Source organism: Trifolium pratense, linkage group LG4 (assembly GCF_020283565.1).
Source record: "Trifolium pratense cultivar HEN17-A07 linkage group LG4, ARS_RC_1.1, whole genome shotgun sequence".
Lineage (NCBI taxonomy): Eukaryota > Viridiplantae > Streptophyta > Magnoliopsida > Fabales > Fabaceae > Trifolium > Trifolium pratense.
The window spans coordinates 21,521,878-21,547,084 of record NC_060062.1 but is presented as its reverse complement, the minus strand read 5'-3'; the positions used below and the strand labels follow the sequence as shown (position 1 = coordinate 21,547,084).

Here is a 25,207-nt window from a genome sequence, read left to right as displayed (position 1 = left end):
TATGATCTTTCATGCAAAGCATTCACTTATGATCTTAGCCTCCGGAGTGTAGCTGATCTTCATCCCCATCACGGTTGCGATGATGGGGTTTTGCTTTGAGGATGTGACCATGCAGAGCATTCGGTGTACTCCAAACTATTGAGTTGTGTTGAGGAGTAATGTTGGTTTTCTACTTGTTGTAGTCGCAAGTTCCGCACTTGTGACTATTTGATGATGATTCTACATCACTTGAACCAAGTTGTGACAAATTTCTTCTATTCCTCTTGCTTGTGGGTGGCATATGTTCTATCAATTGTCTTGGAGCGGAGGCAACTGATGGCTAAGTGGTTCTAAAGTCCACCTTCTGTGTCATGCGCAGGTTGTGCCCGCTTGAAGGGTCGAGCTTGAATAGAATATGCCAATGGAGGTAGGGGTGATACACGCAAACACTCTGTCGTTTAAACTAGTAAGAAAGTAAATAGTGAGAGGTCTTATGTAAATAGATTTATTTACCTTGCTTCGTGGTGAAATACGGTATTTATAGGACCATGAAGATAATAGTTGGGGTGCCGAGTTGAGCCGTTATAGATGACAAGTTTCAATGAGCGAAATCGTTGACCGTGGGTGGTGATTGATTGTTGGGGTGGGTGACATTATAGATTGCGAGAAACCTAATCGTTGATTTATTGTGATTAATGAACTTAGTATGTAGTGGAAATGTGCGAGGAGTCATTGTAAAAACTGAGTTATTTTTTGTTACTATGTTATAGGTACAAAGTTTCCACCACAAATAGTGGTGACTAATATCCGTGAGAGAATTTGTGAAGCACACACGATGAGTTCTCCCCTTAATAATCAAACTTTTTCATAGACATCAGCCAAAAATCGAACCTCTTACTACCTACTTAAAAGGCCAAAGATCCTTCCTACTTAAACTAATTCATTAATATAGAATTAAGTATTAACCTAATTTGTAACTAACAACAATGTGTCAATAAAATATAAACCCAATTTGTAACAACTAACATAAAATAAATTACTTGATCAAAAAAACATAAAATAAATTACATAATGATCAAATTGATCACCTATAAAAACAAATAAAATCAATGACATCATGATAACATTATAATACTATTCTGGGCAAAAAAATAAGCTTTGTATTGTAGAAAATAACAGATAGCTTATAAACTAGCTTATAACGGATGAGCTTATAGTGAATAACTTATAACCTAGCTTTTAGCTTATAGTAAAAAACTAATTGATTGAAAAAAATGACAAGCTATAATCCCATAAGCTAACTGATTGAAAGAAAAAATATAAACTATAAGCTCATAAGCTAGGCGTTTAAAAAATAAGCTATACGCTAATAAATTAAGCTATAAACTCTTTTTCTATACGCTAGTAAATTAAGCTAAAAACTTTTTTCAAAGACGCTTATCAAACATGATTTTTTTTTTATCATAAGAGTTTATAAGCTATAAACTCAAATTATGAACAAGCTATAAGCTCAAATTATTAACTTATTAAACAGAGTCTACTATTACTCCCTTCAATCCTATATATAAGAAACATTTCACTTTTTAGATTTATCGTAAAATTTATGTATTTAAGCTGTAAGTAAAATATTTCTTATATATAACACAAGAGGAGTAATAACAAAACCGATGAGTTATTTTTTGGAAAATGCTAAATAGTGCCCCGATACACTAGTTAAGCATATAAATAAAAAAATTATGTCTTGGAACTTATGCATTCAATGCCTTAAAAATTCTCTTACCATGATTAGTTTTATCTTTTATTTTCTTTTTGGGTATGCTTAACAAGTGCCCGGGGACACTGTTTAGCAGGACCCTTATTTTTTTTTTACCAATAAAATTTTAATTTTAAATTGTAAAAAAAAAAAATTAAATTGTTTTTGACCGTAAATTTAAATTGTGTTGAGTTTGTATTGGAATTGGAAGGCAGGCGGTGGTACCCACATTCCTTTGGATCTCATCACTCATTCTAATCTAATTCTATCCAATCTTTGACCTAACCACACATCACAAATTCACAATTCATTCATTCGCGTTTTTTCACCACTCATCATCTAAGGTATTCAAATACTCCATTTTCTATTCCACATTTTTACCCTATAATTTCATTTCTTAATTTTTTTTATTCTTATTTTATTCTCATTCTTTAGCCAAAATTAGGGTTTCAAATTTCAATTTTTTCCCAATTCATAGTTTTTGGGGTTAAAGTTTCACCCTTTTGATTCATAGCGTAGGATCCCATTTTTTATGGCATTTGATTTCCCGCAGAGTACTAAAGGTTCTCACAATTTGGTAGAAAATCCAGCTATAGTTGAATTCAATCCAAAACCTAATTCCAAAGAAATTTCAGTCACTAATTTTGTTAGAAATATCAATCCTCAATCTGAAAAAGGTGAGATTTTTAAGGGAAAATCTAAGTTAAATTCAAAGAAAGGGATTAAAGGCTCTGGTAGTGGTTTGAATCAATCATCAGTTCCTGGTGATGTGGTTATTGGTAATGGTCGGTCGATTACCGACCTTCCTCCGGTGTTGATATCTGAGATTTTTAATTGCCTTGATCCTAAAGATCTTGGAATTGTTTCATGTGTTTCTTCGATTTTGCTTAGTCTTGCTTCTGAGCATCATGCTTGGAAGGAATTCTATTGTGAAAGATGGGGGCTTCCAGCTGCTTTTGTGGCCCCGGAATCTGGAATTGGGGACGCGGGTTTGGATGAAAAGTCATGGAAGGAGATTTTTGTGGAGAGGGAGTTTAGGAGTAAGATTTTTATGGGAAGGTATAGTATGGATGTGTTGCGCGGCCATACTGAGGCGGTTCGGACTGTTTTCTTGTTGGCTTCTGCAAAGTTAATATTTACTTCTGGGTATGATACTGTTGTGAGGATGTGGAATATGGAAGATGGGTTGTCGATTGCGTCGTCTAAACCTCTTGGATGCACCATTCGTGCGGTTGCAGCAGACACGAGACTACTAGTTGCTGGTGGTACGGATGGGTTCATTCATTGTTGGAGGGCTGTTGAAGGAATGCCCCATCTGTTTGAGCTTAGAAGCTCACAACATAACCAGAATACCGAGGTTCGGCTTTGGGGTCATGATGGTCCAGTTACTTCACTTGCTTTAGATTTGACAAGGATTTATAGTGGCTCTTGGGATACGACTGTTCGTGTATGGGACCGTCATTCAATGAAATGCACTATGGTGCTGAGGCATAGTGATTGGGTTTGGGGACTTGTCCCTCACGATACCACAGTTGCCAGCGTATCGGGTTCAGATGTGTATGTTTGGGATACTAATAGTGGTAATTTGGTGATTATTGTTCCATATGCTCATGTTGGTAATGCTTATGCTTTGGCAAGAAGCCGTACAGGGGATTTCATTTTTACCGGAGGCGAAGATGGTTCAATACACATGTATGAGATTGTACATGATAGCTATGCGACTGAAGCTTCGCATGTTGCTACATGGGATCCTCACTCTGGTCCTGTGTATTCCCTTGCCTTTGAGTTTCCTTGGCTTGTTTCAGCATCAAGTGATGGCAAGCTTGCTTTAATTGACGTGAGGCAGCTGTTGCGGACGAGCAAGCGTGCTCTAGGGAAGAGAGCTACAAAGGCAAAGCATTCAGGCGAAGTTAATGTAGAGCCTCCACAGAGAATGTTGCATGGATTTCAGAACAATCTTTACTCGGTAGACATAGGAGCTGAACGAATTATCTGTGGAGGTGAAGAAGGCGTTGTCAGAATTTGGAATTTTACTGAAGCTTTGGAAATTGAACGCAGAGTCCGTGCATTGAGAGGAATGCGATTAGAGCAAAGAATGAGACGGCGTAAGCTCCAAACAGAGCTTAGCAGTAAAGGTGGTAGGAGTGATCAATGTTCAGTTGCGGCGAAGAAGAATTCAGTGGCTTGTGTTTGGCCGAGTAAACGTGGAATGAGTGGAAAGACGAAGGCATAGTGATCGATGTCATCAACCGTTTGCTTCCAAGCATTAATTACCTATCCTTTTATGTTTTTACAAAATTGATATATACTGTTGGTATTTAGCAGGATAACTGACCAACTGAAGTTTTCATTTTTATTTTTAGTAGTAATGTATCTTATTCGTACAATTTCCATACGACAATGTTTCTTTGAGAGCATTGTTTTTTGCACAGGTTATGGTTTATTTAATGAAATCTACGTTTTTCAACTAAAATGCTATTATCAGATTTAGTTCTGCTTTGTCATTGCCATTTTTCATTGTCGAATAAGCTGTTGTGTTTTACTGAATAAAATTCAGGTTTTTTTTCCCTTCAATTTTGAAGGTAACTACTATATGCATGGTCTCAGAGTTAGTACTAACAATTTCAGAATTTACATTTGATAATCATAATGAAATAATCATTCAATGCTTAGTTCATTAAATTATAAAGCTATGGTCCAAATTTTATTAGATTTCAACTTAGAAGTATGGCTATCATGCATAACAAACATCAATCTATGGCTAATACACCAGTATCAATTTTTCTTCACAAATATATATATATATAATTGTGATGAATAGTAATTTAAGATTTTGCATTTTGACGGTACATTTTTTTTTTAATTAAACACATAGAAGGCTTGATAAGAAAATACCGTGGTTATGTTTTTTTTTTGTTGACAAAGCTGTGGTTATGTTAGTCATGCTGGTAGATTTTCAGCAAGATTAACTATATCGAAACAAAAAATGTGTTCTGGAAGTATAATTTAATTGGTAGCTGCAAGGAGGTTTGCAGAGGTTTGAGTTTGAATTCGAAATTTCTTGCTTTTTCACACTCAAATATTTCCTACATATACAGATGGGGGATTGGATTGCCTACACGAGCATTGCACGTTGTAAGCAATCTCGGTCATTCATTTGATGTGTCAAAAAAAAAAACATTCATTTGAAATAGGACAATTTCAATAATTAATTTTAAACCGTGTAGATAATTGGAAGATTTGGCGGTTGAGAGTAGTAACTATGTCACACAGTAACAATAGAGAATTCAAACCCGTGTCAATGATTGAATGTCATACTTTTCTATTGTTCAAACTTAAAACTTTTAGATTACTTGTGTTTAAATACTGCGGCTAATTTACCATAACCAACACATTAGTTATCCAAGTGATTCAATGATTTAATTTGTTTATAGAAGTTGCACCATGTGTGGGAGCTTCTATCGGACTCACCACCTATAAGTGAGAAGAGAGATGGAAGTTCTTCTAAGAGTGTTGATATTAAGGAAAAGATACATGCAAACAATAAATTCTGATGATAACCATTGAAGGGGCATAGTTCAGTCCAATAAATTCTGTTTAGAGTCGCTCTACCTAAGAGGGTCAATCCTAGTTGCCATATCTAAGATAAGAGTTCCAATTAATAAGTTGTGTAAGGTATTTTTTTTTTCACACTCTTCTGTGTGTGAACATTTCAATTTTATTGACCATAGTCAACATAATTTTCAATTTAGATTATACTTTAAACTAGTTTGAATAAGTATGTGCTTGGTTTTACCGTGGAACAAGTTTTCTCAGCATTGCAATATAGATGAACCATGAAAATTACATAGCTACAAATTGTAGCAATAGCCAAATGCAAAGCTACAAGTTTTCTTGCATTCCAAGATAGTTGCAATGCCAATGCAAACGCATCCTAAATATTTCAAGAAGAACTCATAAAAAGAATCTTACTATGACTATGAGTTACTTTAATTAGCCGAAGTAGTCACACTTTGCATCCTAAATTGGTTTCACCGTAATTTTTTGAAAGCTACAAACCGTAGTTTTGAATGGACTTATATTGGTTTTAGTTTATACATGTTAATATTTAGTTTATGTATCTCAATTTTTAAAATCTCTCTACTTAACTTCTCCACAACTATCTATAAATTTGTAAGAACTTTTACATAAGTGGCCAATGATAGACTTTGTTTGAATTAAAAATTTCCATAAATTTAAAATTTTAATCTAAACAAAGTTATTGTGCTTTAAATTGAAAATTGAGGCTAACAACTTTATTTAAATATAGGTTTGGTAAACTTGCAAAGCATGATGAGTGATAACTGTCATTTTTCAATTAAAAAAGAAGTGAACAAACCATAAGCTATGCTGATGAAGTTTGTTGAGAAATGCCAAAAATGTGACAGCTTTTGCTAAAAATAAAAAAGAAAACAAAAGTGCACAATTTGTCCATTCAAACTCTATTTGATTGCTAGCTTACCAAAAGAACTTTTCAATTTAGACAAGTGAGCTTAAAAGTTAAAACCAGGAAGCTAATTACTTTGCAAAATTATTTTAACTTTGCTTCCTTTATAATTTTGCACCAAACAAGCACCTTCACTCTATAACTAGAATGGTTTAACAGTGAAATCAACCTTAGCAGCAAATAAATTCTTGCTCCAAAAAGTGATACAACCAATATGCGAAGAGGGTTTCTAGTTCATGTTCATTCTCTAGTTGTTATGCTAATATGCATGTTTAGCAGTATAGTTCATGGCCAACAATACACCGAGGAAACCGATTTGAATGTAACTGCCAATGGGCGAAATGGTTCACTTGTATCAGCATTGTTTGTATTAGGAGATTCCTCTGTTGATTGTGGAGACAATACTCTGTTCTACCCTCTGCTTCATGGCCGTCTTTCGCTGTATCCATGTAATGGCTCGGATGGAACTCTTCTTCCTCAAATCATTGGTACTACAATTCTTTCTCTTTTGTTTTCTTGATGATTTAATCTGCGTTTGTGTTTGTGAAATTGGGGAAAACCAAAATAAAATCCCATACAAAAGAATGTATATTTACTTAGTATCAAGATTTTTAAATTGCAGTTGTATCCCAATCCTTGATATTGCAGAAAATTGCAATCAAGTTTGATTGATAAAGCCACAATTTGGTCATGATGGATAAGCTTGATCTTGCTTATCCATGTACATATATTACCTGCAATTCTGCAAAAAACTTCAGTGTTTTAATTTATTATGAGTATAAACAAAGTTAAACCAGGCTTACACGGATAATAACACTTACTGTTGTAATGAAATCATTGCTGCAGCTGATAAGATTGGATTGACATCAATCCTACCATTTTATGCACAAAATGGATCTCTGAATGAGATTCTCGGTGGTCTCAACTTTGGATCAACACAAGCTATGATCATGAACCAGGGAGGCTTCAGCCACCAGTCTCTAAACCAACAGCTACGCCAAGTCTCTGAGAGCATGCAGTTATTGCAACTGCACCTAAGCGAAAACACAGCCGTTGAATTTACAAAATCTTCCATCTTTTTCCTCTCCTTTGGCAAAGAAGATTACATCGATCTATTCCTACACAACTCTTCCAACCCAATGTTAAACCACAGCGCGGAATATTTTGCAACCATTTTGGTCAATCAGATGACAAATGCAATGAGGTATCTTTATGAAGCAAATGCAAGGAAAATCATATGCTTAGGAGTTCTTCCTCTAGGATGTGCACCGCGTATGGCATGGGAGTCAAATCAGACATCAGATGGTTATATTGATGGAAATGGTTGTGTAGATAATGTCAATAATTGGGTCTTGGAATACAATAGATTGCTGAATGAACACATAGTTCAGCTTAATGCAGAATTTTCTGATGCTCATATAGTGTTCTGTGATGTATACACCGGAATATTGGAGATTATACGCAAACCAAGGTTTTATGGTATGATTTTCCCCCCTTTATAACTTCATGTCGAAGAAATAAATCCATTGTTTTACGTTGAATAGAACTAATAAATATCCATGTGAAGAAATTTCATGTTAATATACAGGATTTGAAGACACAAAGAGTGCATGTTGTGGACTTGGTTCGAATGGCGCAATGATAGGGTGTATCTCTACAGAATTGGCCTGTAATCAAGCGTCAGCACATGTTTGGTGGGACTTATTAAATCCTACAGAAGCAGTGAACTCTATCCTAGCTGAAGCAGCCTGGTCTAACCAACCTATACCGGAACTTTGCCGCCCTTTCACCATCCATGAATTGGTCCACACAAAACCTAGCCTTTAACTGCTACTCATGTTGCATAACATTCATTCATTCATTCATAAGTTGCAGCATTCATTCATAAACTTAAGTTTCAAAGCACATAAGTGTATGTTTGGATGGGCGGTGAGTTTATCAACATCACAGCGACACCGCGATTTAGCAGAAACTCCGAAGTATAACTTTTGATAAAATCACAATAGTTCACCATTGTTGGAAAATATTTAGTTTCCTAGTTTGTTATTTCTAGGAGATTCTAAGCCTATCTATTATTTCCTTTTATGTTTGTACTCTTCCTATTTAAACCAGCCTTGAGCTGAGGAATAACACATAACAGTATTCACTTATTATTTTCTACATGGTATCAGAGCTCCCGATTTTGGGGGTCTCGCTTCCGCAAAACCCTAGCCGCCGTCGTGTTTACAATCTGACCACGACAACTGATTTTGTGTGCGGTACTGTTCACCCGTGGCACTGTTCATACGCACTGTTCATTCGTTGGTACTGTTCACGGCAATACTGTTCACGTGGTACTGTTCACGCGTACTGTTCATCGGTGTTAATTTTCCTTTGCTACTTCCGGTACTACTTGGCTAAGATTATTAATTATGACGTTTTTTTATTCTCAACGACGATATTCCACTTTTAAATACCGTCGTGAATGCAAATATTGTCATCGTTTGGGACATACTATTTTTCAATGTTGGAAATTACATGGTCTTCCGCGACCTTCAAATCAGAAGAACAAAGGTGGAGGTGAGGGTCAGACATTCCAAGCCAGTAATTCTGATCAAGAGCATCAGTCTTCTTCAATTCAGCTTTCATTCACGATGGAACAACTAGACAGACTGTACAAAATTCTTGAATCTAACACTATTTCTGGCTCTGTTGCCCCCAAAGGTACTTCTGCCCTTTTTAGTGTCAGTCCCAGTCGTGCTTGGATAGTAGATTCGGGTGCAAGTGATCACATGACAGGTGATTCTACTCTGTTTTCTTCTTATAGTCCATGTGCAGGTAACCATAAAATAAAAATTGCGGATGGATCCTTTTCAGCCATTGCGGGTAAAGGTTCGGTTGTGTTGTCTCCAAGTCTAACCCTTAAAGATGTTCTTCATGTCCCAAATCTATCTTGTAGTCTCATGTCTGTCAGTAAATTAGCCCAAGATAGAAATTGTCAAACTAATTTTTTTCGTACTCATTGTGTTTTTCAGGATTTGAACTCGGGGAAGATGATTGGTAGTGCTAAGGAGAGTGGAGGACTCTACTACTTCAACATTGAACCTGAATCACAACTACCTTCCAAACCAATAAGTTCATGCTTTGAATCTTTTTTAGTTCTGAATAATAATAATGATGATGTTATGTTATGGCATTCACGATTAGGTCATCCTAGTTTTCCTTATTTAAAACACTTATTTCCTGAGTTATTTCGTAATAAGGATTTATCTTTGTTTAAATGTGAAGCATGTGAATTTGCAAAACATCATCGTTCTCATTTTCCATTACAGCCCTACAAACCATCAAAACCTTTTTCTGTTATTCACAGTGATGTTTGGGGCCCTAACCGAACGAGTACACTTTCTCATAAAAAATGGTTTATCACATTTATAGATGATCACTCAAGAGTTTGTTGGGTGTACTTGTTAAAGGGGAAATCTGACGTTTGTCAGGCCGTAAAAGATTTTGTTAAAATGGTGCAAAATCAATTTCAAACAAATATTCAAGTATTTAGAAGTGATAACGGCAAAGAATATTTTAACACAATGTTGAGTGATTTTTTTCGTGAAAATGGAATTGTGCATATCAAAGTTCATGCCCTAACACTCCCCAACAAAATGGAGTTGCAGAAAGAAAAAATAGGCACTTGTTGGAGGTGGCTAGAGCTTTACTTTTCGCAAGTAAAGTACCAAATTATTTGTGGGGTGAAGCAGTTTTAACTGCTGCATACTTAATTAACAGAGTGCCCTCCAAAGTTCTTAATTTTAAAACTCCAATTCATATTTTCAAAGAATGTTTTCCTAATGATCGTGTTTCAAACGATTTGACCTTAAAAATCTTTGGTTGCACTGCATTTGTTCATGAACATAAGAATATTAGCAAACTTGAACCGCGTGCTATAAAATGTGTTTTTGTTGGGTATTCTCCAACCCAGAAGGGATATAAATGTTTTGATCCAAAAAATCAGAAAATGTTTGTCACCATGGATGTTACATTCTTTGAAAACAAACCTTTTTTTGACACGCATCTTCAGGGGGGAAATTTAAATGAAGATTCGTCTCAAACTGAGGACATGAGTTTTTTTAACTCGTTTCAAACTGAGGACATGAGTTTTTTTAATAATTTATCTTTGCCGGTATCACAAAGTTCTAAGACTTATACTTCTGCACCAACGAAAAATGGCCATGATTCTTTATCTAATCCTACTCCTGTTATGAGTAGTGAGCTTGTTGAATCCGAGCCTACATTTTCTCATGAAGAAAACAATGAGAATCTTGAAAACAATGATAATGATGATCTAATTGAAATGCCACAAAATAATGAGTCATATAAAGATAATAGGTTTGAAGCAGGAAACAAGACTTGGAAAGGAAAGGTTTTTGTGAGAAAGAATCACAAAGAAAGTGATGAGTCCACATCTCAACACTGTCATGAATCTGAACCGGGGGATGATCAACTTCCTAAAAAAAGAAAAGGTAAGTCTATCTCTGTTTCTGAGAGTCGTATTTTGTATCACGATATCGATGATCTTGTGGCTGTTAGAAAACCTGTTAGATCTTGCACTAAATACCCATTGTCCAATTTTATATCATATTCAAATTTGTCTTCGTCTTTTTCTGCCTTTACCTCAAAATTGTCTAGTGTAGAGATTCCAAAAAATGTACAGGTTGCTCTAGAAGTTCCAAAGTGGAGGGAAGCTGTACTTGAGGAGATGAAAGCTCTTGAAAAGAACAAAACCTGGAGTGTTATGACACTACCGGATGGCAAGAAGACGGTTGGATGCAAATGGGTGTTTACTGTGAAGTATAATTCAGATGGGTCAATCGAAAGGTACAAGGCTCGATTGGTGGCTAAGGGTTTTACCCAAACTTATGGTATAGACTACTCAGAGACTTTTGCTCCTGTTGCAAAATTGAACACTGTCAGAATTCTCTTGTCTCTTGCTGCTAACTTAGATTGGCCCCTACATCAGTTGGATGTTAAGAATGCTTTTCTCAATGGTGATTTAGAAGAAGAAGTATATATGGACATTCCTCCTGGCTTTGAAGACAAGTTTGGATCAAATGTATGCAAACTAAATAAGTCTTTGTATGGATTAAAGCAGTCTCCTAGAGCTTGGTTTGAAAAGTTCACTTATTCCATGAAGAAACAAGGGTACATTCAAGGACAAGCTGACCACACCTTGTTCACAAAGTTCTCCCAAGATGGAAAAATTGCTGTCCTAATTGTTTATGTTGATGATATCGTCCTTACTGGAGATGATATAGTTGAAATGGCAAGAGTAAAAGAGAAATTAGCATTAGACTTTGAAATCAAGGACTTGGGATCCATGAGATATTTTCTTGGTATGGAGGTTGCTCGATCAAAAGATGGTATTGTAGTTTCCCAGCAAAAATACATTCTAGATTTATTGAAAGAAACAGGAATGAGTGGATGTCGACCAGCAGATACTCCCATGGATCCTAATGCAAAACTTTGGGAAGAAGGTAGTGTTCCTGTTGATACTGGAAGGTACCAGAGATTGGTTGGGAAACTGATTTATTTGTCACACACTAGACCTGACATTGTTTTCTCGGTTAGTGTAGTAAGTCAGTTTATGCATTCTCCTTTTGAGGAACATCTTGAGGCAGTCTATAGGATACTGCGATATTTGAAAGCAAATCCTGGAAAGGGATTATTTTTTAAGAAGACTAATGAAAGAAATGTGTCTATCTTTACCGATGCTGATTGGGCAGGTTCAGTCACTGACAGAAGATCAACCTCCGGATATTGTACCTATGTTTGGGGTAATCTTGTGACATGGAGGAGCAAGAAACAAGGAGTTGTAGCAAGAAGTAGTGCAGAAGCTGAGTTTAGAGCTATGGCTCAAGGTATTTGTGAAGGATTATGGATCCACAAAGTCCTAGAAGAGCTTAAGATTAAAATTGAGCTTCCATTGAAATTATACTCTGACAGTAAAGCCGCTATTAGCATAGCTTATAATCCAGTTCAACATGACAGAACCAAGCATATTGAGATCGATCGGCATTTCATAAAAGAGAAGTTAGATGCCGGAATCATATGTCTACCTTTTGTAACTTCGAGTCAGCAAACTGCAGATATCTTGACCAAAAGCTTAACAAGACCCACCTTTGAGCATTTGATCGGCAAGTTGGGCATGATAGATATCTATGCACCAACTTGAGGGGGGTGTTGGAAAATATTTAGTTTCCTAGTTTGTTATTTCTAGGAGATTCTAAGCCTATCTATTATTTCCTTTTATGTTTGTACTCTTCCTATTTAAACCAGCTTTGAGCTGAGGAATAACACATAACAGTATTCACTTATTATTTTCTACAACCATAATTCTGACAATCTTACCGCCAATCCAAATACACACTAAGTTTCGGTCCAATTAGGAGTTGCAAAATAAAGCCATAATCTAACCAATTATAGGAATGACACTAAAGTGATAAAAGTGTTAGTGCTAGGTTTGCATTGGAAACCATTTCTATATTGTAGTATATTACTACTCCGTCCCAAAATATAAGTAAAAGGTGGTCAATAAAAGTGGATGTATTTGGTCCAAATTTTTAACCAAATACATCAAGTTTCTTTGACTCACTTTTGCTTATATTTTGGGACGGAGGGAGTACTATATTACAGCACTAAGCACTGTGTTTAATGTTATAAAAATGGGTTTTGGTACTGACATGATTTGTCTTTGTCCTCTCTAATTTGATTTAAACAATGCATTAGTACTATTAAACAAAGATCATGAAAGAGTTAAAAAAGATATTAACTTTAATAAAGGAAATGTAGAATATACTATACTGCATTGCTTTCTCAAAACCCTAAATCACTCTGTAATTGATCCAAAACCCTAAATCCACAAAACTAGATCTTAATTATTCTCTATGGCAGCAAAATTTCAAAACTTTTTACCTTCACTTTCCCTTCCAACCTCAAAACCGAAACGACGCTTCCAATCGGTTACTGTTTCAGCCTCCAACTCCTCTCGGCCATCGATCTCCGGCCGCAAGCTTCGAGTGGCAGTAATAGGTGGAGGACCTGCTGGATCCTCTGCCGCAGAAGCTCTAGCAAGCGGCGGTGTGGAAACCTTCTTATTCGAGCGGAATCCACCGTCAACACCGAAGCCATGCGGCGGAGCAATCCCTCTCTGTATGCTGGAAGAGTTCGACATTCCTCACCACCTTATCGACCGCCACGTCACACAAATGCGAATCTTCTCACCGTCAAACATCGCCGTCGACTTTGGTAAAACGTTAAAACCCAACGAATTCATCGCCATGCTCCGCCGCGAGGTTCTCGACTCATTCCTCCGATCCCGCGCAGTTTCCGCCGGCGCTACACACATCTCCGGCCTAGTCACCTCCCTCGACCTCCCAACCTTACAAAACTCACCCTACACCATCAACTACACCACCAAAACCTCACCGCGAAACTCCCTCGCCGTCGATGTCGTGATCGGCGCCGACGGAGCCAACAGCCGTGTCGCAAAATCCATAAACGCCGGCGATTACACGTGCGCGATCGCGTTTCAAGAAAGAATCAAATTATCAGACGAGAAAATGGCTTACTATGAAAATCTCGCCGAGATGTACATAGGCGATGACGTGTCACCTGATTTTTACGCGTGGGTTTTTCCCAAATGTGACCACGTGGCAGTGGGAACTGGTACAGTAAAGTCGAAACACGATATTAAGCTATACCAGCGCGCGATCAGGGAAAGAGCAATGTCAAAGATCAACGGTGGAAAAGTGATTAAAATCGAAGCCCATCCGATTCCGGAGCATCCACGACCCGTTCGGGTCAGAGGACGCGTGGCACTTGTAGGTGATGCTGCGGGTTACGTTACGAAGTGTTCGGGTGAGGGTATTTATTTTGCTGCTAAATCAGGTCGAATGTGTGGACACGGTGTTGTTAAGGCTTCTGAAGGTGGAATGAAGATGATTAACGAGTGTGATCTTAAGAGGGAGTATCTTAAAGAATGGGATGCAAAGTATGTTAATACTTTTAGGTTTTTGGATTTGTTGCAAAGGGTTTTTTATGGTAGTAATGCGTCTAGGGAAGCTTTGGTGGAACTTTGTGGTGATGAGTATGTTCAACGGATGACGTTTGATAGTTATTTGTATAAGACGTTGGCACGTGGGAGAGTGTGTGATGATGTTAAGCTTTTCATGAATACTATTGGATGTTTAATTAGGTGTAATGATGTAGGCACCCATATGAAAGGTTTGATATTGTAGAGAATCATTGTCTCATGGTTTAGATTTATTGACATTTATCTATTATTTTTTTCGGGTGCTAAGTCTCAAACAAAGTACTTCGAAGTTGAAGAGTGAAATTCCGCAAGAAGAATGTAGGTAAATGTTCTTTCAAAGAGCTTCTTCTTTGTGCGCATTCGAGACCTCGAAGTTGAAGAGTGAAAATCCTCAACCAAAGGACCTCTATTATCTTTGCCCTACATTGTTGGTTCTCTTATATAATACGTAATTTCAATTTGTTTCTTTGTTATGGCTATGACCTTTGCCTCATCTTATGTGTTGATTATTTACTTTTAAGTTATAAATGACAAGGTTTTTTCGAATTGGGGTTGAACTATATTCTACTATGTGGCAATACATTTGATATTTTACAACACGGTTTGAATGTCTCTCAATTAAAAGATTTAAGAATCGAACACCCGAATTCTTCTAATGCTTATTGGCGGCTTTATATTTAGATGAAATATGTTTTCATCAAATATAAAAGATGCCATTATTGAACATATTACATATTGACATAATTCAAGGTCTAAATGAGACAATTACATTGACATACACACAAAGATGAACTCATTTGTCCATCCAAATGACACATCGAAGACACTCTCCTTTAACCAATAAATCAAAAGCTTTGTTGATGTCTTTAAACTTCACCTCATGTGTGACAAACTCATCCAAATTTAGTTCCTGTTAATAATAACTTAATTAGAGAAAAAATTAACAAAAAATAAGATCTAAACTACTACTAGTTTTACAAGAAATTGCATTAGTACCTTGTCCATGAAACGTTTAAAAAGAATTGGTACATCAGTTTTGGGTTTGAGTCCTCCAAATATGGATCCCATGAGAGTCTTCCCTTGAAAAAGAACATCATTACTATTGATGCTCACCTTAGATCCTGGATGGTCCACTCCTAACATAATTGTTTTTCCCCAACCCTGAAACCAAAACACCAATTTTAAAGAACATGAAATTGTACTCAAATGAAGAACATGAAATTTCAAACTAGTTAGTTCAAAATTAAACATTGCATTGGTCCGAATGAAACTGGACTCAGATCAAGTCTCGTGTTTGAGTCTTGTGAATGGACAAATGTGGTTGGGGCCCACTAAAGATGGACAGCTAGGTCCCCGACGAATATTGTCATTGGTAAAACTGGTAGATACTTCACACCAATAACATAGTTAAAAAAAAAGTACAAATGAAAACTATCCACAAAGGGATAGAAGTAGACCTTTCTACATGCAGCATATGCTTCATGCACCAATGATGCCATACCAACACATTCAAAGCAATAATCTGCTCCCCCACCAGTCATCTCTATGATAACCTGGCTCACAGATTTGTTTTCACATTCTCCAGCATGCACAAAGTCTGTGATTCCAAACTTCTTTCCTGAGTAAAAGGGAGAACAAACAAACCCATGAAATCAAATACTACATAATTTAGGCATAATATTCTATGAAGTACCGACATAGACACGAACACCAGACACAACAATGTCAGTAATAATTTGAGAAAAATAATTATATGTAATCAGATGTGTTATGGTCAGACTTTGACATGCCTCAGACACCGGACACACCTTCGATCAGAAGTGTCAGTACTATATTGATAATAATAACTTCAAAATTATAGTATTAAGACATTAGTACTGGAATATATGCTTAATGTGATGATGTTATTAATAAAATATTGTATTACCAATTTCAAATTTTTCTGGCTTGATATCCACACCAATAATCCTAGTTGCTCCACAAAGTCTAGCTCCCTCAGCAACCTAGGAAGCCATTCAATTGCAATAAGCATTGTAGCATACAAAACAAAACTACAAACATTACAAAGTACTAAAGAAAAACATGAACTATATGGAAAATCCATACTGCTAATCCAATACATCCCAGTCCAAAAATAGCTACTGTAGACCCTGGCTCCACATTTGCTGTTTTCCAAGCAGCACCTACCCCTAAGTGGATCAAAATCAAATTATTGAATTAGATGAATGTGATTGAGTTGTGAACTAAAATAAAAGAATAACCTTGAATTATTCACAAACATATATTCTCTCCATGATTACATTTTTTTTTCTTTGGTGTAAATGAGTATCTTTTGCACGCAATTGCAGAAATTAATCCCTCGAATCAGGTAGGACCACATTGGACGAAAAATTGTAACTCATGTAATAATAACTGTACTACATGTCGTTTGATCCATGTAACTGATCTGATGTAAAAACACTTAGTTGTTAGTTGTTGCAATGTTTGCATACCTGTTGATACACCACAACTCAGGAGGCAAGCCCTATTGGGAGGAATTGAAGGATCAATCTTGAGTAGATTGGCAATGTCAACCACAGTGTACTCACTAAAACTAGAGACAAATCCAAAATGGTGTATGATGCCTCCGTTTAGATCGGTGAATCTACTGGTACCATATCTAAGCATCGAAGGTGAAATGTCGAAAGGAAACTTCGAGCAAAGGTTACTCTTTGTTGATTTGCAATCTATACATTCTTCACAATCCGCCAAAAAGATCGGGATAACAGTGTCTCCTTTTGTAAGTTCTGTTACATCCTCTCCAACACTTTCCACAACCCTGCATCATCATAGTATGAGGCCAACATATGAATTTACTCTTAAATCAATGTTCGAATTGTTAAACGGATTTCTTTCTGATGAGGGTGTCCAAGTACATATACGCACCACACTAATATCACACACCACACTAATATCACGATAAACAAGATTGGATTTCACTCTCAAAAGTTAGCTCAGTGCATGAAAGTGCGGAAGTACATATATAATCATCGCAGAACATGAGAACTTTGGCAATGTGAGACACAAATGCAACCTCGATCAGACGGCTTACAAATACGTTTTCCTCTAGATCAAATTCATGTTCAAATGGAAACTATCTATCTCATCTCATGGTTGTTCAAATTTAAATCTTGACCCTCATATTGAATATAAAAAAGGGTAAATATGGTTTTAACCCCCTGCAAAATAGGCCAGTTTTGCGTTACCCCCTGCAAATTTTTTTTCTGTGATTACCCCCCTGTAAAATGAAGATTCCATCATTTACCCCCCTCAGTCGACAACATGGATGTTGACTGGACAAAAATTGATGACGTGGGATGCATGTGTGGCTTTTCATTCATTTTTTTATTAAAGTTTTTGTGCCATGTAGATAAATAACTTAATATAATTATTAATTTTTCAAAAAGAAAACGAAATTAAAAAAATTGTTAATAGAACTTATTTATAAACATTCTTGTTCTTCTTCTTCTCAGTGTAATCACAAATCAAATCCCACACAATCAACAAAATTTTCTTACCCAAATTTCTCTCAAATTTCACATCTTATTAACAACCCTAAATTATTTCTCTTCTATAACCACAACTATACGATACAAAACTAAGCCAAAGTAACAAAAAATTTAAACTTTCCAAAGAGTGATGAAGATTTGGGTTTGAAGATGATGAATAAGTAAGTGATGAAGATTTAGGTGTTGAGTATATTGGTGTGTTGATTGATTTTCTTTTCCTAGAGAGGGGATAACTTTTGTTGTTGTTGATTTTTTTGGAGAGAAGGAAGAAATTATAGCAATATTGAAGAAGATGAACCTTCAACCCTAATTACTATCGTTTTTTTCTCTTTTTTTTTTCCAGTTTTTTTTAATTAAAAAAATAATAATTATACATTCATTAATGAATTGACAATAAAAAAATAAATATAAAATAAATTAATTCCACTCGTACGTGCCACGTCATCAATTTTGTCCAGTCAGCATCCATGTTATCGACTGAGTGGGGTAAATGATGGAATCTTCATTTTACAGGGGGTAATCACAAAAAAAAAAAATTGCATGGGGGTAACGCAAAACTGGCCTATTTTGCAGGGGGATAAAATTCTATTTACCCTATAAAAAATTAACATGTAACATAAATTTTTTCATAAGTTCTTTCAAACAGTCTTGCAAAACTTATGTCAATAGATAAGCTCAAATAAATTAATCCAAACAGACCCTAACTCACCCAATTGCCTCATGACCCAAAATCCTTGGAAAAATTGCAGGAGGACCCTTCAAAAGTAAAAAGAAAAAAAAAATTAGATATTAAAAAATTACTAATCAAAACTTTTAATAAGGCTATGTTTGGTAAAAAATAGCGGATAACTGATAAGCTAGCTTATAGCGAATAACTTATAAGTTATCTTTTAGCTTATACCGAATAAGTTAGCCGATTGAATTTGTAGTATTTCGTAAAATTAGCGGTTGAACTAGCTTATAAATATGAAATGATATGCTTAATTAATATTTAATTTTTTTTCAATTTTTTTTTATAAGCTATTTTTTTTTCAAATAAGATGACAGGGGTAAAATTGGAAGAAAAAATGATATGCTATAAACTCATATTAGAAGAAAAAAATGATAAGCTATAAGCTGATAAACTACTTGACGGGGTAAAATTGAATGAAGAAATATAAGCTATAATCTAACCATGCCAAACAGAGCTAAATCAGACAAATAAAAGCAGCAAAAACATAGTACAAAAATAAAGACCTGCATGTTCCAAAAAATGATATCGGTATGACATAGAGAGGTGCATATAATACGAATCCTAGCTTCACGTGGCATTGGTGGAGCAACAAAGATCTCTTCAATTATCAATGGTTCACCTGGTTTGCGACAAACCGCAGCTACAAAATTTGCAACAAAATAGTTAATATTCATAGTTTCATAATCATACACATGAAACATCAACATAAAAAAAACAAATAATTGAAAAGAAAAACAAAGTTACCTTTACATCTTATGGGTTGATTTTCACTTGTTTTTACTAGTTGATCTTCCATGGATATAGTATTCAATAAAACACATGCAAGAATGTATTTTGGATTGAGCTATGTGTGTATGAAGTGAGTGGGACTTATAAAGAGACAATTTTGGACAAATTGGATAAGTATATGGTTGGTGAATATGCAAAATTGAGAAAGTTTGGATAGATGATGGACACTGAAATGTTTAGATATATGTCACATGGGGGTATAGCATGTTTGTGCCTTTGTGGAGGATGTGCATTGTATGCATTTGCATGTTGAAAGAGTGCAATGTGGGAAGCAGATTTACTGCTGTTATAGTAGGACGCCTTAATCAGTATCAGCTGTCTGATATAAAATTAACGACTAAGATTGTTTTAATTAAAAAGGTACAATCTTCAATTTTATCTGTTTGATATGATATCAACAATCTGGATTTAAATCTGTGTGTAACCGTGTTGATCTGTTACTGCAAGCAATCTACATCCCGCATTGTGGTGGGCAAGTTTGAGTTCTAAATCAGTCCAAAAATGTAAACCAAAATAAGTCAAATAAATTTAATGTATTTGATTAAAGATTTGGACCAATTATATTCATTTTTGTTGATCAACTTTTATTTATATTTTGAGACGGAGTGAGCAGATAGTTAGATAGATAGGAGAGTATAAAGTTCAAATTCAAATTATTACTTTTTGTTAAATAAGCTTGTAGTTAGAATTTCATCATTAATGAAAAATAGATTATAGATAAACTTTCACTTTCCTCTCCTCTTCTAACCCTAGCTGTCACCACTTTTTCCTTTTCTTCTTCTTAGTTTATCAAAGAGGGATGATTTCAGGTCAAATCTTGACCTAAAATCACCTCTCCAAATTGTTTTTCTTTCTCGTTATATTAAATAAGTGTGATTTTCACATATTTGTTTGTTTTTGTGTATTTTGTTGTCCCGTCTTTGTGCGGTGTTGTCCCTTCATTGTGTGGTATATTTTGTCATCCCGTCTTTGTGCGGTGTTCATTTGAAGGATTAGTTTCGATCAAGTGCAAATCCATATTTCGATGTCGACTTTTGTGTCATCAATGCTACAGATCTGGAGACATGGACATTCCAGACACTTCAATATAGTCATATTTGTAGGCTTATGTAATTTGCCGTTTTATGCTATTAACATGGATGCTGTCAGTTTGTTCGCAGATTCATCCTTTTTGTTTTTAGCGAATTTGAATTTGTATTGTATCGATGTACTCTTTAAATTTGAATGAATGAATATCGTTTATTTTTAGTAAAAAAATCATTAATGAAAAATAAATAGTGTTTGAGGTTGCTCTGCATATATAATGTAATAGTTTTATCAACTGAGATAAATTTAAAAAATTTAAAAATTTAATATTAAACAAAAGGATTAAAGATATTTTTACTATGTCATTTGGACGAGTTCTAATTTTCTTCTGTTAATTTATTTTTCTTTTTGCAATTCCATCCTTAAAAATGTAAGGATTCAAGGTAACATAAATTCATAGTTGGGATTCATGGTTATCTTTGATCAAGTTTACGTATAACAATAGTTCCATTTTAGTATTGGGATGACACCGTTTGAAGCTTTGTACGGAAGGAGGTGTAGGACACCATTGTGTTGGTATGAATCGGGGTGCTTGGACCGGAGATAGTTCAAGAGACAACTTAGAAGATTAAGATAATACAAGAGAAAATGAAAGCGTCTCATAGTAGGCAGAAGAGTTATCATGATAAGAGAAGGAAAGTTATAGAATTCCAAGGAGAGCATGTTTTTTAGGAATGAATTGTCTCTAGTGGATTTTCCACTGCGGTCCCTCAAGTGGTAATCTCAACCACTAATTTTCTTCTCTCTCTTCAACTTTTTCTTTTTCTATTTTTTTGAATGGTTCTGATGTCACTGGATGATCCGGTGATTGTAGACAATCCATTCCCATGTTTTCTTAAGAGTATCACCCGACAAGGTGTTTCCGAATTCGGGTTGAACTATATTCTACTATATATGTAGCTATATTCTACTATGCAGCAAGACATTTGATTTTTTACAACATGGTTTGAATGCCTCTCAATTAAACGATTTAAGAATCGAACACCCGAATTCTTTTTATACTTATTGGCGGCTTTATATTTAGATGAAATATGTTTTTTCATCAAATATAAAAGATGGCATTATTCAACATATTACATATTGACATAATTCAAGGTCTAAATGTAACAATTATTACATTGACATACACAAAGATGAACTCATTTGTCCATCCAAATCACACATCTAAGACACTCTCCTTTAACCAATAAATCAAAAGCTTTGTTGATGTCTTTAAACTTCACCTCATGTGTGACAAACTCATCCAAATTTAGTTCCTGTTAATAATTAATTAGACAAAAAAATTAACAAAAACATCTAAAAACTTCATTCATCATTACTATTTTTACATAAACTACTACTAGTTTTACAATATGTTACCAAAAGAGGGTCAAAGAGCATAGTACCTTGTCCATGTAGCGTTTAAAAAGAATTGGCACATCAGTTTTGGGTTTGAGTCCTCCAAATATGGATCCCATAAGAGTCTTCCCTTGAAAAAGAACATCATTACTATTGATGCTAATCTTAGATCCTGGCTTGTCCACTCCTAACATAATTGTTTTTCCCCAACCCTGAAACCAAAACACCAATTTTAAAGAACATGAAATTGTACTCAAATGAAGAACATGAAATTTCAAACTAGTTAGTTCAAAATTAAACATTGCATTGGTCCGAATGAAACTGGACCCAGATCAAGTCTCATGTTTGAGTCTTGTGAATGGAAAAATGTGGTTGGGGCCCACTAAAGATGGACAGCTAGGTCCCCGACGAATATTGTAGATACTTCACACCAATAACATAGTTAAAAAAAAGTACAAATGAAAACTATGCACAAAGAGATAGAAGTAGACCTTTCTACATGCAGCATATGCTTCATGCACCAATGATGCCATACCAACACATTCAAAGCAATAATCTGCTCCCCCACCAGTCATCTCTATGATAACCTGGCTCACAGATTTGTTTTCACATTCTCCAGCATGCACAAAGTCTGTGATTCCAAACTTCTTTCCTGAGTAAAAGGGAGAACAAACAAACCCATGAAATCAAATACTACATAATTTAGGCATAATATTCTATGAAGTACCGACATAGACACAAACACCAGACACAACAATGTCAGTAATAATTTGAGAAACATAATTATATGTAATCAGATGTGTTAGCGTCAGACTTTGACATGCCTCAGACACCGGACACACCTTCGATCAGAAGTGTCAGTACTATATTGATAATAATAACTTCAAAATTATAGTATTAAGACATTAGTACTGGAATATATGCTTAATGTGATGATGTTATTAATAAAATATTGTATTACCAATTTCAAATTTTTCTGGCTTGATATCCACACCAATAATCCTAGTTGCTCCACAAAGTCTAGCTCCCTCAGCAACCTAAGAAGCCATTCAATTGCAATAAGCATTGTAGCATACAAAACGACAAAGTACTAAAGGATAACATAAACTATATGGAAAATCCATACTGCTAATCCAATACATCCCAGTCCAAAGATAGCTACTGTAGACCCTGGCTCCACATTTGCTGTTTTCCAAGCAGCACCTACCCCTAAGAATGGATCAAAATATTGAATTAGATGAATGTGATTGAGTTGTGAACTAAAATAAAAGAACAACCTTGAATTTTTCACAACCATATATTCTCTCCATGATTACATATTTTTTTTGTGCAAACAAGTATGTTCTGCGTGCAATTGCAGAAATTAATTCCTCGAGCCATGTAGGACCATATTGGACGAAAAATTGTAATTTAAGTCATCGACAAAAATTTGGAGGTAAATGATTAACTTTTACATCGAATAATAATAAATGTACTACACATCGCTTGATTCATGTAACCAATCTCATCTAATGTTTGCATACCTGTTGATACACCACAACTGAGGAGGCAGGCCCTATTGGGAGGAACTGCAGGATCAATCTTGAGTAGATTGGCAATGTCAACCACAGTGTACTCACTAAAGCTAGAGACAAATAGGAAATGGTGTATGATCTCTCCGTTTAGATCAGTGAATCTACTGGTATCATATCTAATCATCGAAGGTGAAATCTCGAAAGGAAACTTTGAACAAAGGTTACTCTTTGTTGATTTGCAATCTATACACTCTTCACAATCCGCCATGAAGATTGGAATAACAGTGTCTCCTTTTGTAAGTTCTGTTACATCCTCTCCAACACTTTCCACAACCCTGCATCATCAATTCTTATAGTATGAGGCCAACATATGAATTTTCTCTTAAATCAATGTTTGAATTGTTAAACGGATTTCTTTCTGATGAGGGTGTCCAAGTACATATACGCAGTGCACTAATATCACGTTAAACAAGATTAGATTTCACTCTCAAAAGTTATCTCGGTGCATGAAAGTGCGGAAGTACATATATAATCATCACAAAACCGAAGAACTTTGGCAATGTGAGACGCAAATGCAACCTCGATCAGACGACTTACAAATACGTTTTCCTCTAGATGAAATTCATGTTCAAAATGGAAACTCTAAAATCTATTTCATGGTTATTCAAATTTAAATCTTCGCCCTCATATTGAATATAAAAAATTAACATGCAACATAAATTGTTTTCATAAGTTCTTTCAAACAATCTCGCAAAACTTATGTCAACAGATAAGCTCAAATAATTTTTTTTGAAGAGGTAAGCTCAAATAAATTAATCCAACCAGAGCCTAACTCACCCAATTGCCTCATGACCCAGAATCCTTGGAACAATTGCAGGAGGACCCTTCAAAAGTAAAAAAAAATAAAAATAAAAGAAGCTTATTAAAAAATTACTAATCAAAACTCTTAATAAGACAAAAACAAATATTAAGGCTCTGTTTGGTAAAAAATAGCGGATAGATGATAAGCTATATATAAGCTCATAAACTACTTGATGACATTGGAAGAAAAAATGATAAGCTATAAGCTCAAAATCTAACCATGCCAAACAGAGCTAAATCAGACAAATAAAAGCAGGAAAAACATAGTAAAAAAATAAAGACCTGCATGTTCCAAAAAATGATATCGCTATGACATAGAGAGGTGCATATAATACGAATCCTAGCTTCACGTGGCATTGGTGGAGCAACAAAGATCTCTTCAATAATCAATGGTTCACCTGGTTTGCGACAAACCGCAGCTACAAAATTTCCAACAAAATAGTTAGTATTCATAGTTTCATAAAACAAATAATTGAAAAGAAAACCAAAGTTACCTTTACATCTTATGGGTTGTTTTTGTTGATTTTCACTTGTTTTTACTAGTTGATCTTCCATGGATTATAGTATTCAATAAAACACCAGAATGGATTTTGGATTGAGCTATGTGTTTATGAAGTGAGTGAGACTTATAAAGAGACAATTTTGGACATATTGGATAAGTATTAAATAATGATGATATAGTATATGGTTGGTGAATATCCAAAATTTGAGAAATTGAGAAAGTTTGGACAGATGATGGAGACTGAAATGTTGAGATAACGTAGGATTTTGATGTAATGAAAAATGAGGATTTTGTTTCCGTGACAATTGGAAACTGCCAAACTAGATTTGACATGTCACATGGGTTTACCTTATAGCATGCATGTTTGTACGGATTATCTCTTTCACTACATCTCTCCTTTTCGATCTCTCTCTACCATAGAGACGAAGGAGACGGATGTAGAGGAAAGTGAAAGAGATGATCTATTGAAATTTTTTTTTTCTATCCCAACAATCTTCACTCTATCTCAACATATTTTTCAAAATACCTAGTATACCCTTATAAAAAATTAGTA

General features: G+C 35.2%; 5 protein-coding genes across 6 annotated transcripts; 3 read left to right on the top strand and 2 right to left on the bottom strand.

Moving 5' to 3' along the window:
- The first annotated feature begins 1,941 nt into the window (after positions 1-1,941).
- LOC123923270 (F-box/WD-40 repeat-containing protein At5g21040) lies at positions 1,942-4,205 on the top strand. Its single transcript, XM_045975960.1, has one exon. It carries the CDS (start codon positions 2,265-2,267, stop codon positions 3,963-3,965), a length of 1,701 nt encoding a protein of 566 aa, XP_045831916.1. The 5' UTR covers positions 1,942-2,264; the 3' UTR covers positions 3,966-4,205.
- A 2,088-nt stretch (positions 4,206-6,293) lies between these two features.
- LOC123921787 (GDSL esterase/lipase At1g71250-like) lies at positions 6,294-8,195 on the top strand. The gene is made up of 3 exons (XM_045974464.1): positions 6,294-6,706; positions 7,065-7,697; positions 7,807-8,195. The coding sequence occupies exons 1-3, from the start codon at positions 6,433-6,435 to the stop codon at positions 8,043-8,045; spliced, it is 1,146 nt and encodes a 381-aa protein (XP_045830420.1). The 5' UTR covers positions 6,294-6,432; the 3' UTR covers positions 8,046-8,195.
- Positions 8,196-12,944: 4,749 nt separating this feature from the next.
- Positions 12,945-14,616, top strand: LOC123921785 (geranylgeranyl diphosphate reductase, chloroplastic-like). The gene has a single exon (XM_045974462.1). The coding sequence runs from the start codon at positions 13,136-13,138 to the stop codon at positions 14,486-14,488; it is 1,353 nt and encodes a 450-aa protein (XP_045830418.1). The 5' UTR covers positions 12,945-13,135; the 3' UTR covers positions 14,489-14,616.
- Positions 14,617-14,773: 157 nt separating this feature from the next.
- On the bottom strand, positions 14,774-19,537 carry LOC123921786 (alcohol dehydrogenase-like 7). 2 transcript variants are annotated; one of them, XR_006814186.1, is made up of 10 exons: positions 19,309-19,514; positions 19,068-19,204; positions 18,541-18,587; positions 16,776-17,101; positions 16,390-16,472; positions 16,211-16,286; positions 15,741-15,901; positions 15,280-15,444; positions 14,985-15,193; positions 14,774-14,892 (listed from the first exon to the last, which is right to left on the bottom strand). XR_006814186.1 is itself a non-coding variant. In XM_045974463.1 (9 exons), the coding sequence occupies exons 1-9, from the start codon at positions 19,358-19,360 to the stop codon at positions 15,077-15,079; spliced, it is 1,164 nt and encodes a 387-aa protein (XP_045830419.1). In that variant the 5' UTR covers positions 19,361-19,537; the 3' UTR covers positions 14,939-15,076. The 2 variants fall into 2 exon arrangements, 1 of the variants encoding a protein (XP_045830419.1); XM_045974463.1 differs by lacking the exon at positions 14,774-14,892 and having other exon boundaries at positions 14,939-15,193; positions 19,309-19,537.
- A 1,871-nt stretch (positions 19,538-21,408) lies between these two features.
- Positions 21,409-24,907, bottom strand: LOC123924677 (alcohol dehydrogenase-like 7). The gene is made up of 9 exons (XM_045977635.1): positions 24,647-24,907; positions 24,435-24,571; positions 24,129-24,175; positions 23,301-23,626; positions 22,904-22,986; positions 22,739-22,814; positions 22,269-22,429; positions 21,825-21,989; positions 21,409-21,695 (listed from the first exon to the last, which is right to left on the bottom strand). The coding sequence occupies exons 1-9, from the start codon at positions 24,705-24,707 to the stop codon at positions 21,579-21,581; spliced, it is 1,173 nt and encodes a 390-aa protein (XP_045833591.1). The 5' UTR covers positions 24,708-24,907; the 3' UTR covers positions 21,409-21,578.
- Between the last annotated feature and the right edge of the window lie 300 nt (positions 24,908-25,207).

Excerpts from the sequence above, each read along its gene's own strand:
- LOC123921786 (XM_045974463.1), bottom strand. The coding sequence starts at position 19,360 with ATGGAAGATCAACTAGTAAAAACAAGTGAAAATCAACCCATAAGATGT. Across the intron at positions 19,205-19,308 it reads TCAACCCATAAGATGTAAAG|CTGCGGTTTGTCGCAAACCA; the intron begins GTAACTTTGTTT and ends CAAATTTTGTAG. Across the intron at positions 15,445-15,740 it reads CATATGCTGCATGTAGAAAG|GGTTGGGGAAAAACAATTAT; the intron begins GTCTACTTCTAT and ends TTTTGGTTTCAG.
- LOC123923270 (XM_045975960.1), top strand. The coding sequence starts at position 2,265 with ATGGCATTTGATTTCCCGCAGAGTACTAAAGGTTCTCACAATTTGGTA.
- LOC123921787 (XM_045974464.1), top strand. The coding sequence starts at position 6,433 with ATGCGAAGAGGGTTTCTAGTTCATGTTCATTCTCTAGTTGTTATGCTA. Across the intron at positions 6,707-7,064 it reads TCTTCTTCCTCAAATCATTG|CTGATAAGATTGGATTGACA; the intron begins GTACTACAATTC and ends TCATTGCTGCAG. Across the intron at positions 7,698-7,806 it reads ACGCAAACCAAGGTTTTATG|GATTTGAAGACACAAAGAGT; the intron begins GTATGATTTTCC and ends GTTAATATACAG.
- LOC123921785 (XM_045974462.1), top strand. The coding sequence starts at position 13,136 with ATGGCAGCAAAATTTCAAAACTTTTTACCTTCACTTTCCCTTCCAACC.
- LOC123924677 (XM_045977635.1), bottom strand. The coding sequence starts at position 24,707 with ATGGAAGATCAACTAGTAAAAACAAGTGAAAATCAACAAAAACAACCC. Across the intron at positions 24,176-24,434 it reads TCATTTTTTGGAACATGCAG|GGTCCTCCTGCAATTGTTCC; the intron begins GTCTTTATTTTT and ends TTACTTTTGAAG. Across the intron at positions 22,815-22,903 it reads TGGGATGTATTGGATTAGCA|GTTGCTGAGGGAGCTAGACT; the intron begins GTATGGATTTTC and ends ATGGCTTCTTAG.